At 41.3% G+C, this 18,471-nt stretch overlaps 1 protein-coding gene across 2 annotated transcripts in view; it reads right to left on the minus strand.

Moving 5' to 3' along the window:
* Positions 1 to 4,274: 4,274 nt before the first annotated feature.
* Positions 4,275 to 18,471, minus strand: part of GRIA4 (glutamate ionotropic receptor AMPA type subunit 4) — a 276,464-nt gene continuing 262,267 nt past the window's right edge. The window contains exons 14-17 of one of the 2 annotated variants that reach the window (XM_044442477.1): positions 17,406 to 17,520; positions 14,458 to 14,592; positions 5,148 to 5,288; positions 4,275 to 4,352 (exon numbers count right to left, since the gene is read on the minus strand). In XM_044442477.1, coding sequence (XP_044298412.1) covers positions 4,275 to 4,352; positions 5,148 to 5,288; positions 14,458 to 14,592; positions 17,406 to 17,520 — 469 coding nt within the window. The remainder of the gene's footprint in view (positions 4,353 to 5,147; positions 5,289 to 14,457; positions 14,593 to 17,405; positions 17,521 to 18,471) is intronic. The other variant, XM_044442476.1, reaches the window with a different exon arrangement.

Raw genomic sequence — 18,471 nt, forward strand, 5'->3', positions numbered from 1 at the left:
CTAAATAAAAGCAGGCTACGTGCATTTTCTTGAAGAATTTCAGTAAAGAAGATTAGATAAGCCTAATATTACCTGAATTGATTATTTGTATTTTGTAGGGCCATAGTCTTTAATCAATCCCTGAGGTTGGTTGCAAAACAAGACAAAGACACACCTTTGAATCAACTAAAAAGGTACTCCCTTTTAAAGTGATCTAGCAGTTGCTTTGAGTTGATCTAGACTTAATCATTACGGCCCCCATTAATTTCAATTATTTTACTCTAAGCAAGGTTAAGTGTGGATCCAACCCATTTTTTAAATACACATACTTACAACACTACGCATGCCAAAGTCTGTGTTCCCCCACTTTTCTCTCACACAGGAGGAAATGCCACTCCTAAAAATAGAAGAGCTATGCAGAATCAGACCAATGTCCATGTTGTCCAACATTCAGTTCACATACTAGCCAACTAGATGTACATGGCAAACCCACAACCAGGTCAGGAGTGCAACAGCACCCTCCCACCCATATTCCCCAGCACCTGGTATACATAGGCATACTGATTGTTGCAGTTAGTATATAGCTTTCAAGCCTAGAAGTCAACAATAGCCTTCTTGTGCAGGAATTCGTCCAACCCCTTTAAATCCATCCATATTAGTGGCCATCACTACATCTTGTAGTAGTGAATCCCATAGTTTACGCACTGTCTGAATAAACCTGTTCTGAAGCTCCCACCAGTCAGCTTCACAGTATGACCCCAGGTGCTAATATAGCAAAGGAAGAAAAATGTATTCCTATCCATTTTCTCCATGCTCTGAATAATTCTATAGTTTTGTCTCTTCCTTACTTGCCTTTTTTCCAAGCTAAGCAGTCCAAGAGGTAACCTTTCCTTATAGGGGAGTTGCTCCAGCAACTCCTGAATATATTTAGGTGTGTTGTTCCAAATTGTGCCAAATATTGTTGCATCATAGATTTGCATATGGGCACTATGGCATTAGCAGTTTTATTTTCAGTTCTTTTCGTAATTAGACCTAACATGGGATTTGCCTGCTTCACAGAAGCCGCACATATTGTACACATTTTCACCAAGCTATCCACCACAACCCCAAGATGCCATTTTCAGTCTGTTGCTGCTTAGCACAGATCCCATCATCTTACTCCTGAAGCTGGGGATTTTTATGCCCCAAAACGCATCAGTTCACACTTGCTGGCTTTGAACTGTATTTCCCATTTTGATGTCCAGCATCCCAGTATGCAGAGATCCTTTTAGAGCTCCTCAAAATCCTTTCCCCCCATCTTTTCTTTTTTACCCCCCAGATAATTTGGTTCTATCAGCAAAAAAGGAGGCCTTTTTCCCATGACTACTAAGTTTACTCATTGAGACACTTTGTTGAAAGCCATTAGAAAGTTCAAGTAAATATTGTTTCCACATCACCTGTGTTCATATGTTTATTGACACTTGCAAAGCATTCTAAAAAGGTTAATAAGAAAGAACTTACCTTTGTAGAAGTTATGTTAAGTATTATCAGGGCTTGCCTTTTTCTATGTTTAATCATTTTATCTTTAATAGTGTTTCAGCCAATTTATGTGGAACATGTTAAGCTAATCAGCCTGTAATTTTTTTCAGATCCCTTTGGATCACTTTTCAAAACTGGGATTATGTTGGCCATTCTCCAGTCCTCCAGTGCAGAGTCTGCTCTTAGGGGCATGTTGCAATTTTTTTTTTTTTTGTAAGAAGATCAGCATTTTCATATTTGAATTGTACGCTAAGATGGATACCATCTGAGCCTGTTGATTTACTAACTTTCAATTTGTCACTCAGGTTGAGAAGTTTATCTTTTGTTATCAGCTCTTGCCTCACTTCCTCAACTCTTTTCCAGAAAACATCAGTTCAGGCTGTCCTAGCATCTTCTGCAGTGAAGACACATGAAGAGAATTAATTCAGCTCCTCTGCAATTTATCATTTCTACTCCTTTCACCCTGTTTTCATCCAATGGTGGTTGTATCATTAATTCTGCTTTTGATATATTTTAAAAATTCATTATCTTTTATTGTCTGCTTGAGTTCCTTTTGGTTTTACTCATTTAGGCAAGACTTCCAATTTTTGAAAGTGAGCTTCTGTTCTCTAATAGCTTCCTCGGCAATCTTCTTTACATATCCATTTGACTTGGTGCTACCTTTCCTAACTGGCTGGGCTTTTATTATTGGGGCTTTGAATAGCTTACAAGCATTCTGAAGGGATCGCTGTTTAATGCCCTTTTCACCAGTTCCCTCATATTAGAGTGGTTTGCCGTTTAGAAGTTAAATGCAATTATGCTGAACTTCCTTGGGCATCTTACACTTAAACATATATTAAATTTGATAGCACTGTGGTCATGCTTTTGAATTGGTTTAATATTTACATCTTGTTCTAGGTCCTTGGCAACATCACATAGGATTTAATGCAATGTCATTGCCCTCTTATTGGTTCTGTGTTCTAGGTTGAATTTTTTTTTTTTTTTTTTTAGGTTCTGTGTTCTAGGGCACAGTCATTCAGGCATCAAGAAATATAACCTGTCATGACTGGAACAGTTAATATGAGGGTAACTGAAGTCACCCATTATTACAACACTTCCTCATTTGGAGGTCTCTTTCATTTTCCATCTCAAGATCACCCTGAATGCTCTGATTTGGGGAAGACAGCAAGTTCCTAGTACTAATTTAGCTTCTCTTTGTCATACAGAAGGGACAGAAAAGTAGATGTGACTCCTTCTGTTTTCTACTACTTTCTTCTAAATATAAGGACAGATGGTGCTTATGAGAAACAAATAAACATGCCTTATCAATTCCAAAACAATAAAAAATAGTTCAGCATAACAGAGAAATGAGGCTTCTATTGAAAACATAACCCAGGATCACTTTCAGCCACAGATTTGCTGGTGATAAGCAGCAAAACTACAACAAATGGAAAACAAAAATGAAGTACATACAAATATACATAAACTAAGCTGTGAATCACTATAGACAAGCACTCAGTGCATCCTGTTTAGAATTCTAATCTCCTCAATTTTGATCAGGGCAGAATAGTTCTCCACTTACAGCAAACTGCACAGGGCTGACTGACTAGCAGTCATGGATGTCACTAACCCTCTTTTTGCCCCAAGACTGATTCAGTATTTAACTGAATAAGACTGCAATGCTAAGCACACTTATCTGGGAGGAAGGGCCATAGAATTCAATGGGATGACTGAGTAGACAAGCATTGGACTGTGCAGGAAATGTGCATGCAGTGCTTTAATTCTGTAATCTTAAAAAGACCCCTGTCTCCCTGAATCGGGGGGGGGGGGTGTGAGGGAAATCAAGTCAAGACTGGCTACCAGATCACCATATGATCCACTGGCCTCCATGTCTGTCAAGAAGGACGAAACTGGGGAGAAGGAAAAAGCTGAGCAGAAGCTACAGGAAGAGGGGAAATGCAGCCAGTCCCAATTTGCATTTTTGGTCATACATATCCTTATTCCGTATGTAAATGTTAAAAAATAATTATTGGGCAAACCAAACGTGCAATAAATTAATAAATAAAAATCTGCCTAATTTACAGTGTTAGCATAGATAGAGAGTGAAATATAGTTTTTTTTCTTTGAACCTTAGTGGGGAGGTAGCAAGGTCACACCTACTATGAAAGTCTCACATAAATTCCAGTTGTTAGCAAGTACCAGTTGCTGATCTTTTACGTTATGAACTTATTACCTTGTGTCGGAGCTGTGCGTGTGGTAGAATTGTGCAGAAGTGCAGCAGAAACCAGTTATGTGGTTTAGTGTGCAAAATGTGCCTCGTGAAATCTCAGAAGGCAGAGAAATGGCTGAACAAGCTTTGCATTTTTCATGGGCGGTGCATCAATGCCATATATAGCTCCTTGCCTCTCCCTATGACAAGCTGAAGCAGCAAAGTTTTGCATTTTGTTGGGATGTTTTGAGGATAGGATGTGAGTAGTCCTGCTTATTTTACAATGGAGTGAACCGATGGCAAAGCCAAGAGCATCGTGTTGTTTCTGTCTAGGCAGTAAAAAAAAAAGTGTGCTTGTTCACTTCAAGCCATCGGAACTCACGTTCATCTGAGAACAACTCAACCTTGGCTCTGTTGACCTGTTGTGAACAGCATTCCTGATGGTCAGAAAACAACTCCAGGTCCATAGGTATTATAAGAACGGTTGTTGTTTTATTCTTTTTTGGTGGGTACAAAAACCACAGTTTCTTACACAGAACAAGATTATAAATAATATTGGTAACATGAGTGACCCGTAGTCTCTTTGATTCTACACTGCAGACTGATGGTGTTCTCTAAACGTATTTGTTGGTTTCTTGTAGTTAGACAGATGCAAATCCGTGGAACACTGAATGATGGAACAGAATGATGGTAACAGCAAATGAGAGGATGACCAACAATGTTTATAAAAAAAAAGTCTTTGAATTTTATTACAGTGATGGCATTTTATATCAATTATTGCAATGAATTGTTCCCTAAGATGGTTAGAAAAAAGAATTGTGTTGTCCTCTACTGAATTTACATCCGTTAAAAAGCAAGCATGTTTCAATATTCCTCTTTTTCCCAAAGAAAAAGTAATTTCTTTATTTTTTCACAGGATTTACATATTTATTTTCTTATCACAGTTTAGTGACTTGTTTCCACAGCTGGATATTCTTCCCATTGTCTAATGTTGATCATCTGGAGACACAGGTTAGCATGTTCATTGACTTCTATAGCAATTGGTTCCCCACTTTGCCGAGATAAAGACCAAAAGTTAGTCTTTCCTCAAGTGTGTTCTTCACAGTTTTAATGCGCTAAATTGGCAAGTCTTATTAGTTTTTAAAGTCCACTCAAGTGAAATTTGTTGCTGTTAATATTTCTGTCCCAACCCCTCCTCCCCCCAACAAAACTAAATTATGTTTTTTTTTCCTGATATAAAATCTGAGTTTGGGTTTCCGAGCTGAGACCATGCACACATATGTTGCTGATGATGTCTGGCACATCCTGATGCCCTTCCCATTCTCAGCCCGTTTCTAAGTTCATCAATGACATTTCCCGTGTCGTGTTACAGTCCATGCTGTATTCCCATCAGTCACTGACACAGTTTAATTAAGGCACTCGATTATTTTTTTGGTTTTTATGGTAGGTCTGATGCAATTACCGCCAATCCTGAACCTTGTCTAATTGCAGTTCCAGTGTGTACAGCCTTTGGGCAGTCAGGAGTGAGTACTCGGCCGTTTTCTCCCACACTTCCCGTGATGGATAATCTGGCTTTATTTCGTATGGCTTCAGAAAAGGTCAGCTAGGAGGCAGGAAAAAAGGACAGAAAAAGAAGTGGGGAGAGGGGAAAAAGGCAAGTGTTACAATATTTCTATTCCAGGATCGAAGAATGCACAGCAAACACCAAGAATATCTATATGTAGACATCTGCATTATTGCGTGAACTGTTCAAATCATAAGTTCATTTTTCAATCTTTTTAAATTCAAGCTTTCAAACAGGTCAAAGGTGAAATGCTAATGTTAAAATTTAGTAAAAGTCGATTTCTGTGGGAAAATGTAAAATGTCGCACTGTTGCCCAGTTTCCCTAGGAACCAAATTATATTTTCTTATTTTTCTGTTGATTTTCATGTATAGGATAGCAATAAGCCACAACATTTGCTTACTATTTAACTTGTAAGCAAAGAGGTAATATTGGATTGATATTGTCAGCATTGATATTTAGAAATAGATGCCCATTTTTCTGTACATTTTAGGGTAATCTTGTAAAGTTCCTTTTAAGTCCTACTGATTTAACTGAAGAGAATATTTTTAAACATGTGTATGTTGCTTCCATGGAAATCAGCAGGACTTCACTTTGCTGGATTTGCTTTCTTTCATACACTTTAATCCCACTCTTCTTTCAATTAAAAGTAAGACAGTTTACGAATATTAAAAAGATAACATAAAACTTAAAATAATGATAAAAATAAGAGCAGTTAAACTTTTTTGAATGATTGTATTTGTTGATGCCAGACAGTCATAGGTAGAGTAGACCCACTGCAATCCATGAGACTTATTCATGACAAAATTGACTCCCATTGTTCTCAGTATGTTTACTCTAAGCATGATTAAATCTGGATCCAACCCACTGTAAATAATATAAAACCTGCCTTGAAAGTCTGTCTAAACATTTTTCCTTTGCAGGCTAGGACTGCAGTTACTTGGAAGCAAGCTCCATTGAACTCACTGGGGCTTACTTCTGAGGAGCAGGCATACAGCTAGGATATATGGCTGGAAACAGACATACATTTACTTGGAAACAAGTTCTGTTAATAACAATGAACCTTACTTCTAAAGAAGCGTGGATAGGATTGGGATGTAGGTCTATCAATTCACTTATTGACTTTCTATAGAAAAGACGCATTCCTCCCTTTGTTTTTTCTTTAAAGAGGCTTAGATAAATTAAATTCAGTGGTATCTAAGTTAGCTTTGACTAAACCCCATCGATCTCAAAAAGACATCTGCACCATTAGTTTTGTTGGTTTGGGGTCAATGCTCCAGTAAGACAGTTTTACTCGCTAAACGCTACATGTTGCATGTAGAAAGACAAGAACAAGACACACAACAGGGGGGGAAACACAAAGGCCCAAAGAGGGACATTTATCATGGATTGAGACAACCAGCTTTTCTCCCTGCCACTGAGAAGGGCACAAGAGGATCAGCCGAGGGAGGTCTTTTGTGCACTGGATGACTTCGGATAAACCATCTTTCTGTGACTTTTAATACACAGCACTTGCAAAAGTCTGTGACTCTGAGCAAAACAGCCCATATTTGAAGAAGCAACTAGAAATTCCCTTCCTTGCAAGAAAAGGCAAAAGGAATGCTGTCGACTTTCCTCTTAGCTTTTGAGAAGCAGGTATCTCACCTCAGTGCTTGGGACCTGACCTGAATGGAGTTTTAATAGTTACGAGATTGATCAATTCCAGATAAGTCTAAAGTTTTTTTCATTCTAGAGCTTCTGGAGGAAGCCAGATGGTCTAAGCATAGCTTTACTGTTGGCTAATTCTAAATGTTTTACAAAATACAAGGATGGAAGCTGTGGTTACAATTATCTTCATGGACCCTAGAATCATTCATTCTCCTGCGGTCTTTCTCACACACACACACACACACACACACACACACACACACACACACACACATATCAAGACTTTGTACAAAGGCTTCCTCTTTCTGGTCCTTTAGCATCATTATCAGTACTGTACAGCTCCAGGGCCAGCACAGAGACCACAAGGGAAACAGCAGCTGGAGGAAAGGAGACTTGTGCAGAAAGTTGCCCGCTGCAGATAGGAAGAGTTTTTGCCCTCTTTGAGTGATAATCGAGGCTGGTGAACCCTATTTTGGATGGGCCCAAGTTGGACCATGAGCAGAAGATTGTATGGTTGCCAGGATGCCCCCATTTGAATGCCAGTAACCCTCTCTGTAGAAAACTAGTTTATCAGGGAGAAGGGTTCTAGTCCTAGACATGTTGCTTTTCTATATGCAGGGATTTTCCTCTTTTCTCTTATCAGTCTAGAGAGTTAGGTTTTGCTACCTTGTTCACTAACCTACTCTGCTAATTGGTCTCAAGTTCTGTGACAAACTTTCCAGAGCAAGAAGGAAACAGTTCAAGCTTCTTTAAGTGTGTAGCTAAGTGAAATAAAAACAAACCTAGCTGACAGATTCAGACTTGTCTTAGATATGGAGTGCCCAATTAATTAATTAATTAATTAATTAATTAAACACTTTTATATCCCACCTTCACAATGTCTCAGGGCAGTAATACAATAAAATAAATAAGATTCAAAATTACAGTAAATAAAACACAATCTTGAAACACTATGTTTAAAATAATGGGAAAATAAAAAGGGTTTGGCCTGGTGCCAAAATGAATAAAAGGATGGTGCCAGGCACACCTCTCTGAGCAGCCTATTCCACAGCTGGGGCACCACCATGAGAAGGCCCTTCTCTGGGTAGCCACTTTTCTGATCTCCTTCAAAGAGGGCTCTCAAAGAAGGACCTCTGCTCCAGATCTTAGGGGGCAGGCAGGTATATGTAGAATAACTAATGGGGACAAAGAGAGCATAGGCCAGACTTCAGAGAAATTTGCTGCCATGCATTTATTTATTTTAGCATCTTCAAGAAAATAAACACCAAGGAAAAGGCTGGGAAATGATACCTTGGTTGCCATTAGCCAATGCGTGCTGGAAGCCATATAACTCCCAGTTATATGGGCTCCCTGACTGGAGCTGGCTTCTCCATCCTGCTTGTTCCTCTGTAAGGCAACTACAGGTCAAAATAGCAGCTTTAGAGTTTATCTGTGAATTACCAGCAAAACTGCATCTGGGTTGTTCAGTTTCGGCTTCTTGCTCTGTAATGTGTATGACAACTTACTTGATGCACTGTTAGGGTGTACATTTCCTCTCACCTGACATCACTGACTTAAAAATTAGCCTGGAGGAACATCTCTGACACTGGCTTTTCATTTCTCATGGCAGCCCCCTTTAGAGTGTCTTAAAATGTGAATAAATCTACCTTTAATCACTAACAGGTGTGAGAATTGCCCTCTGGGTGTTATTTGACACAAGCAGTGCCTTGTGACAAATGTTTGTAATCTCAGTGGAGGTGCAGAATAATTATTCTATCGTGCAGAAGCAGAAAGGGAGTTTTGTGACCACCATAGTTTTGTTCTGGGGAAAAAGAGAAACAACAGTACACTGCTTATCTGCAGCACTAAGAAGAGCTGCTCTTGTTTGGAACTGGCAGAGAATGGTGCAAAGTGGAGAGAAAGATGCAGAAAGAGCCCTGACACTATCTTAGGCCTGGTGTCCGCCTAGCCCAGCTTCTGGGCATCCCCAGGATAGCATCCCCTCTCTCTTTATGGCCTCCACAATCTGATATGGATGCTTCTGAACATGGAGTTACCAGTTGGCCATCTAGCTCCTTTTAAAGAAAGTCCATCCATCTAGTTCCATATCCATCTAGTTCCTTTTTAAGAGAAAGTCATGCAGACTGAGAGACATTGTCTCATCCTGTGGCAGATGTAGGACTCTGCTCATGGGCTTCCTGGAAACAATAGGCTGACCAGTGGGGAGCGGATGACTCTTTGGTCTGATCCACTGGAGCTCTTCTGATACTCTAGTGTGGCAATGTATTCTATCATTCAATTCTTCATTGTGTAAATGGCACAAATGTAAATGCAGGAATTCAAGGAAACACTTTATCACCAGCCTGATTCTTGCTGCACTGAGAACATTCTAGCATTTCACAGTGGTCCTGCATTTACAGAATGATCTCCTAGCAGTTCTTTAGTTTAGTACTTTGGTTATTTAAACTGAAGACTTACACCGAGTTTTGCTAATATATGTTTGGTGCATTTTGTGCACTTTTAAAATAATATACTGTTAAGTCATTTCTGTCATTATTTAACCCATTTCTGAGTGCTTGGATTAAGTTTTTAGTCATGTGTGCAGTGCTGTGTTTTCCTCAAAGGAAGAACTGTCTTGTTTGAAACAGGTTGGGAATCAATAAAGAAAAAAATGGACTTCTTGCATCTTTCTACTGTATCTTTTGGCCTCACTTCCTTTCAAAGTACCAACAGGGGCCAGATCCAAAACTGTGCTCAAATCATGCTTCCCACCATGTCATGCTTTGGACATTTGTGTTCTTGGAATGAATTGCCCCCTTGCATAATCTTCAAGAAGCATGGCAAAGGGCATTTGAAAATGAGGGCATTTGAAAGCTAGCTGCATGTGATCACACGTGAAGACGGGGAACTCAAGACCCCACTGGGGGACAGCCAGCCTTTGGACTGGCCTTAAATAGCACTTGGGATTCCAGAGTTGAAAGTGGATAGAAAGAATGAGCACCCAACAGACTGTGGAAATAACAAAGAGGTAAGGAGACAAGATCCTGCAATTCTTCCCTGCAAGTAGATAAGAAATCAAATATGAAGGGGAAACATTCTCAGCTTGGCATATGACTGCCACCTTCCGGAGACGATTTGGTCTCCTGGATATGAGGGACTGCAAGCAAGGATGTGCTAATGATAAAGCACCATTCTTCACACCTTGGAATCTACTTTGTTAATGTTGCACAGAGGATACAAAGTTGTTTGGAAAAGTGCAAATTGAAGAAAATGTTATGCTATGCTGACTAAAGTATCTGTTGGATTCATTGTGTTTTTAAAAGTAGCATTTTCAGATACTAACACTGAGGAGAAAAAACTAAGCCAATTTGGATATATAAAGGGTAAACTGGGGAGAATTGCAACTAGGAGACCATGCTGGGGAAAATGGGTACACACCCATCCACAGGAGTTCTGTTTCTGTCTCAACTGGTGTTTTGTTTTTAAGTCTAAAAAGAGCACATGCTTTTTGCTGACTAGGTATATGCTATGTTTTTTAAAAGAATGAGATTCATAGTTTTTGGATGTTGGGAGGGGGAAGCAGATCTGATGCTCATTACTAAACTTTTCAGGAACTCAATGGCTTCCATACTGCACTAAACAGCAAGTTTAAAAATGGGGCATTATACACATATTCAGGAGCAGGACTATGGCTCACCGTCACAGTTCCCACATCCACACACGCCCTCGGAGCTTTTCCCTCGTTTTCCCATTTTCCAGCATTACTCATCTGCAACATGCTGCCTCCCTATTTCTCGGGGTTAAAAGTGGCAAGGCATCTTGAACAAGGGAGCTGCATGGCCGGGTTCGGCTGGAGAAAACCAAGGAGAAGCGTAAAGGATGCACACAGATTCCTGCCCATCTCAACACAGTACAATTTCAGCAGCCTGTGGAAGTCATACCTTCTTTGCACCTGTCTTTCTGAAACAGATCACTAATAAACTGGCAAGGAAAACTTTCTAAAAAATTTACAGATTTCCAATCCACCTTCACCTCCCCTATCTTCATGGTAACCCCCATGAAAGCTCACCTAATCCTCAGAGTGCTTCAGCTACAACAACCACATGCCATTTTCTGGTCATGCTGTGTTTGTTCTGCGTTGCATTGTTCTGTTTTGCATCAGCGGTGCCTTTAGATTGTAATATCCTTGGGGCAGGGGCCTGTTATTTGACTTGCACAATTCTATTGCGCAGTGCCATGCACCCCAGTGCTGCATAAATAATGAAAGTATAATTCTTTTCCTTTAAGATCTTTTTGAGGTGGCAAAATAAAATTTCTGCTTCATGTTTTAAACCAGGTTCTATAGGGGGGAAAACCTGATATTGGTGTCATTGTGGATATTTGCCTTACATTGCACAATATAAACTATGAATGGTTCACACAGGAATTAATTTCACATAACTGAAAAGTGGGAATACTCATGTGATGCATGTGCCAAATGTGAACACGCACTTGTGCATCAGATCTAAACCTCATGTTGGCTGAATTATATAGTTCTGCCCTTATATGTTGGGTTGTTGTTTTCCAAAAACAGCTGCATGGGAGGTCCAATCTAGTACTCGGGGATGGTGGGAGAAAGGGGCTCCCAGATGCAGCCATATCATGCCTTGAATTCACATTGCCAAAATAAGGCATGTTCTTGGGCAATGCAAACAGGTGGGCAAAGCCTATAACCCCCCCTCCCCCAGTTCCTACATTTGGCTTTCGTTCTGGAATAGGATCCCCATGACGGTAGTCCTAGATTCAGGGCCAGAAGCAGGAAATTCAAGTCAAGCATGGTCTGGCTCTCAATTTAAGTGTCTTTCTCCTCTCCCCACTTTTCAAAAAGTAGCATTAAAAAGAAACTGATATAGGTAGCTGCAAGCCACAGCACATGCTTCTGGGTACAAATGTAGAAGAGGACACATCCACTTTCCCCACATTGCGATGGTTGCTCCTGTGGATGTGGGAACGGGCTGCCAGGATGCCACCACCAATAGGAAAACCTATTCAAGGCTGGAATGGTTCGGCCCGTGCAATACTTCAATTACAACAGCAGCAAGACCTGTGCCTTTTAGACACGACTGCAGCAAGGGGAAAAATGCTTTGCGGGAGGTGAGCCCCATAGCTGAGGAAAGATGAACCAGGCCAGCATGGCTGCCCCTAGCCACCTAAGCAGCCTCATGGAAAAGTGGTTCCACATCTGAGAAGTGGCAGCTCTTCCCATGGGTCTGGCCACGTTACCCCTGTTTCCATCTGTTTTAGATGCAGGTGTGAAAGAGCATCACCTCCTAGGCTGCCTAATTTACTCAGGTGTCCTTGCAATGATGTAGTTCAGAAGCAGGGTTGCCCTGATGCTGCTATTTCCCCAAGCAGCTGCAGGATGAAATCCACGAGTGGTCCTGCTCCAAGATCTTTGGCCATATTGCAAGGGATTCAGGGTGGCACCTTTCAAGTGGTGCGATGCCCTCTTTGGATCCTAACAGTGTCCCTCACCCCAAAATGCCCAACATGGTCACTTGTGTTGTTGGGCTGGCCCCAACAGAAGACAGCTGAGGGAGCGAATAATTTTAGCTAGTTTTATAGTTATATTGTTGACTGTGACTTAGCCAAATTAATTTCCGTTGTCCTGCTTTCCATCTCAGCTGGCTGGGACATGCTGGGAGTCATAGGATATGTTTTTTCTCTGTTGAAACATGAATATGATTTTGCTCTAGACTTCTACCAGTTACCACTATGTTCAAGGATTTGTACAAGGGCTCACTGATATGTAACCTAAGGGAAGGTGTGGGGCAGGAAGAGAAAGGCGAATTGGTGCACTGGACAGCTCTCTCTGTGGCAGCCACTTCTTTTCCTTAAGCTCTGCATCGGTCTACACCTAGGGTGAGCAGGGCTGTCCTTGCCAAGATGGAAACCTGAAATTTACAGCCAGCCTCTGCTGAGAAGTGCTGGGACTTCCAAAACTGTAGGCTGAGCTCAGAGCCAGTGGAGCACCGTCAACGCAACTCGTTCTCCCTGGAGGAAAGACCAAATCTAAACACAACAACAGCATTGACTGACAGCCCAATCTTATGCAGGCTTATTCAGAAGGAGGCTGCTGTTATTACAGATACCAAAAGCCCTGTGGATCAGCGCAAGTGTCCATTCCAGCCAGCGGGCTGCTTCCAGGAGCCTCTTAGGACGCATACAGGCCAGAGATGGTTCTCTCCTGTTGTTTCATGCCTGTGATCCTGGAATGTCTATGTAACCATCATAACTCATAGCCACTGATGGCACTGCAGTTTAATCCTAGGCATATCTACTGGGAAGTATGTCCCAGTTAACTTAGTTGCAGTAGAATTCCAACCTCATGCTATATTGACCTTAATAGGACATAGGTCCAAGTAGAGTAGCTATGACGGCAGCATTACTGTCCATACATTCTCTAATTGTGGTCTGAGAGCCAGTGGTGTAGCATTTAGCACACTGAAGTGGGACTCAGTCGATCTGGGCTCTAGTCCCCACTCAGCCCTGCAACTCACTGGGTGACTTTTGCTTCAGTCACAGATGCTCACACGGTTGGGATGATCAGCATAAAATGGAGAGGGAGAGGACCTTGGAAACTACCTTGGGTTTCCTTCGATAGGAAGAAAATGCAATATTATAATAAGGAACTCCTTTTAAAGCCATCTAAGTGTTCAGTCCTATGTGTTTAGAGAAAAAGAAAGCCCTAAACCCCCAGCCAGCAAGTGTAGGATCTTCTCCTGCCTAAACATGAATAGGAAGAGAAGTCACAACTGCATTCTATGAATGCATTTCTATGCAACGTCTTCCCAAGCAAGTATGCATAAGGCATATAGCTAATTAACTAAAGCCTAACCAGTGAGTTACCAAGAACAGAAGGAAGTAAAAGTGACTTCCTTAGGTCAGGTGCACCAGTTCCGAGTCTTGCTCTTACTTCACAGACCCATCCTAAAGCAGCTATAATATATATAATTATATAATATATAATAATATATATTATTATAATTATATATATATATATATAATATTATATATATATATATATTATATATATATATTAAAGTCCAGCCTCTCCTATCCAAGCAAGTCTATCTAGAGGTCCTACTTGGCCTAAACTTCCATTAAAAAACAAAACAAAAAACTAAAGCAAATTTTCAGCACAAAATCTAAAATTTCATGCACCTGCCAATGTCTCCTATTGTGACTGTATCGATCGATGGATCGATATGGATACAAATACATTTTTTAAAAGCCCTTGCAATGCAGATGTCTATTAGCAACATATAAGTCAGTATACTAAACATCTGCAGCCAAAATCAACTGAACCAGTTTTCCAAAAGAGGAAGCTCTCTCGAGAAGCAAACAGGTACCACCACTGGACAGACAGGGCACAACACTGCATGACAAGATGACGCATCACCCACTCACTGTAGTAGGCCCTAAGTCCTACCCCTAAATTTTAACACTCTCGGTTCCATATACGTTGTAACCTTCTCTATAAGTTGCTAAATTCTGGGTATTCTGCGAGGAAGTTGGGTTAAAAGTCTGTGCACTCTTTGCCACCTTCATTCTCTTCGCCTCTGCCCTGGATTTGTAACAGAACTCTATCAAAGCCACCAGCATTGCCAAGCCCAGGCCGCCAACCAGAATGTAGAAGACGCCTGCAACGTTGCTGAGACTCAGGGCGCTCGTCTTGTCCTGGGAAAACAGAAGGGATTGCGTTAAATTGTGGGAACAAGTGGTTCGGAGCGCGAGCAAACAGTACAGTACAGAATGGTAATCAAATGTGACGTCAGTAATGATTTCACTGAAATTAAAGTGTGGGGTGGGGGGAGACAGCATTTCACAAACATCTACAAGGTCATTGGCCTGTCCAGTGTTGCAGAGCATACATGTAAGGACTTCCTAAAAAACATTGCGAAGGATTTCCTATCTTTAACCCGCACTAGTTACAATTAGTTCCTTGGTTAGGAATGGTGGTGAAGTGGCCTGCTAGAATGAGCTGGAGCACCATCATGTGGTACAGAACCTCCCTGCTGATGTTTTAGGGTGGCCTTAACAGAGGGTTGCTAGAGGATCAGTCAAGGCACAACCCTAGGCTCATTTGACCAGAAAAAGACCTACAGCTCTTTACATGCCTCTCCAAGCAGAGTCGTGCTGGGAGTTGGAAGCCTTCTTTGGTGTCTAAACAGGCCTAAGATAGTGCACTAAATAGCTTCATGATCTACAGCATGGCTCCCATTAGGCAAAATAATTTCATATTTGTTTGGAAATCAAAACACCTGGCTAGTCGCCCACTCTCTAGTTAAGAGTGCCCACCAGTGTAGTGGGTACCCTTTTAACCCTCTGAACTTGGAAGGTCACATGTGTTCCATTAAAGGGTGGGAGAAGAATGGAGGTGGACTTGTCTGCATGGTTGAGATGGGTGATGTTTGCCTTCTGAGTCTTTTGCCCTGCAGTGCAAAGGGAAGAGGCTGACAATCTTCAATCCTGGGGGAGCCTTGCTCCTCCCTTCTTCTCCTCACTTGCTGGATTGCTGCCACAATGCCATTTCTGAAGTTGCATTTGCAAACTCACAGCCATCGCCAGGGCAATTCATTCCATGTCAGCTGCAAGGGTGGAGGGAGGGTACTTCCAACTCAGAGTCCTGGGACTCCAAATTTTCCTATGGCCATCTAGACGGCCTTCCTTAATGGGTTTAATGCATATTACATTTAAATCGCTTTTTAAATTCAAGCAAAAGCATTTCTGGTCTGGTCACAGCCACATTTCAAATACTTTTGGATCACACCTCCAGTGAGCAACTGCTTAAAGCAATGAACAAGAAAATAGCAAGATTAGAGTACAAAGGAAATACACAAATATAACATTTATTTTAATACTGGGTGTTAATTTTTTTTTACATTTTGTATTGTTAAACCATCCCGAGACTTCGATAATGGGACAGTCTACAAAAGTTTTAAATAATAAAATAAAATAAAATAAAATAAAATAAAATAAATTATCATAAAAACAGAAAGCAACATTGCTGAGAAACACCTGCTTCCGTAAATGTGATGCTTTTGCATCCTGCTAAAGGGTTGTTTTAAGTTTCCTGGTTTGGAAAGTCATTTACAATGAGGTGGAAGGAGGGGAGAGTAGGTCCGAAAAACATGGAAAGCCAGGAAGCAGGCTGGCTGGATGTGCACAAGCCCAAAGAGGAGGACTGCCTGCACTTTCAGGGCTGGGAATACTGGGCATTGCGAAAAGAACTTCAGCATGCCTGATTTCCTTTCGGCGTCTGTGCTCTTTTTATACTACACATTTATATCGCTGATGTAGTACATGGTTAACTTTGCCATTTTAAAATAATAGGTTTGTTATCTAAAATCCGACTCTTGGATTTACAATAGCATGAAGGATGCATCTTAAATTGGTATATGATTTCCACACTGTGAATCTAGGGTGCTGCAATTATTTTGGTAAGACTGGCATAGACATAATCACCCACATGACATTTCAGTGTCTCAAAAGATGGGCAAAAATGTTCCTCATAATTCACTAAGTCAAATAACTTTTCCAGGATTTGACTCTATGCCATGCATTGCCATAATACTAAATTTAATAATTTAGTAGTTCTAGCCTAAAGTAATAAACATTTTAAAATGGGGTGATGATATCCGTTAACCTCCTTTTCTGAGCTATGTGGATTTTTTGAACTACAATGGCCACCAAGCTCAGTTGTTACAATGGTTTAATTTAAATATGCATTATTCAGTATTCTAACTGATGTCAGAGCATCTGCAGGATTGCAAAGCTGATGGGGCAAGACTGTGCAGAAAAGTCTTTCCAAGGTATCCATACTGGGGACATTCCATTTTGACCTGGTGTCAAAGTAGTTAATATTGCACAATGTTATCCAAACAGGTGAGGACCACTTCCATTTCAGGAGAGGTGCCAGGAGCCAGGCTCCCATGGAAAAACGGTCAAACGCCCTTGAAGAAAGCCTTGTTCCTGACTAGCATGTGGACCAGGGTGCCCTTGCCCTGTGATGTGGGAAAGGGGCATTGCACTGGGCAGAGGTTCTACATTATATTAAAGAAACCTCTCCTGATCTCACCACTATTTCTAAGTTTGATCAGCAGGACAATCTTTGCAGGCCACAGGCCATCCTTCTTGCTGCAAGAGGGAAAGCGGAGCAGCATATTGAGTGGGCGATCTGACATGTGGCTCCTTCAAAAATGTACATCATTTTTGGGAGCAATTTCAGGGCTTGGCATTTGAGTTCATGCCTGGAATGGAGCTGGCCCTGGAGGACTTTCATCTAGATGAGGGTGCCTTGATTGTGTTGCATTTTGGGGGCAGGTTTTATAAACCCCAGTAAATACTGAATGGTGTCCCCTTGGGGTTGGGAAGAAAAGAATAAGCCTCGTCTACATGATGAGGGTTCAATAGCTGATTCATTTCCATCCCTAGGTGATCATTAACTGGCTTGTGAACACAACAGTAGGTCCCGAACTGCAGCGACTGACCTTACTTCCAGAGTCCTTGGGTCCACATTCACCTTTATCGTACCACCATTTGTTTTTCAGCTTGTCTAAGACGCCTGCCTCACTGAGTTTCAAAACGGCAAGGTTTACAGGAGTTCTTCACGTGGAAAATAACATAAATAACATTATATATGTTATTTTATGTTATTCAAGTAAAACTACATAGAATCGCATTGCAAAGTGACGGAGCTGAGGCCACAGTCGGTGGTATGTCGTGTACAGTAGCCCCAGGGTCCGAGACAGACATACAACTGGGACCTGCTCCGTCGCTTCAGGTAACGGGCACATACTGCTGGGGAAGGCTTTAAATGAGTTGTGTGCAATTACTGTAAACCCAAAACTATTGGCTTACACAGACCTTAACAAAGGGTCGCTGGCTGACCAATAAAAAGCTGCCATGCTTTAGAAAATAGTTCCTTCCTTCTTTCCTAATAGAGAAGCAGCACGCATATTTATTGTCCTGGCAATAAGCCTAGCCAGCCATAAAAGCTATGCATCGATCAACTAATGTAGGCTGCAAAACTAAGCACACTGACCGAGAAATTCCAGTGAGATGAATGGGATCTATTTCTGAGCAAATGTGAAGGAACTCTAAAAGTGTGTGAAATCGGTGCATATGCTACACTTGCATGTATATTACTTGTGAGGTAATGGTGTGGATTTGGCAGGGGCACAGGAACGAAAAGAGGTTGGGCATGTTGGGACAAAATACCACAGTATAATAAAAGCTGAGTTTTCAGTGGAAGGTACAACAATTAGCAGTGTGGTGTAGTGGTTAGGAGTGGGGGACTGGGACTCAGGTGATCTGCATTCTAGTCCCCACTTGGTCCTGGAGCTCACTGGGTGACTTCGGGCCAGTCACAGATTCTCAGCCCAGCCTACTTCACAGGGTTGTTGTTCTGAGGATAAGATTCCAAGGAGGAAAATTATGTAAACTGCCTGGAGTTCCTTGAAAGGAAAAAAGGCAGAATAGAAATATAATTAATAAAACTAGGCAAGACAGAGGTAGACAAGTGACGTGGGGAAAGATATAGAAAACAACTTAGGA

The sequence above is a fragment of the Varanus komodoensis genome, unplaced genomic scaffold (genome assembly GCF_004798865.1).
Source record: "Varanus komodoensis strain SLA01 unplaced genomic scaffold, ASM479886v1 scaffold4, whole genome shotgun sequence".
NCBI lineage: Eukaryota > Metazoa > Chordata > Lepidosauria > Squamata > Varanidae > Varanus > Varanus komodoensis.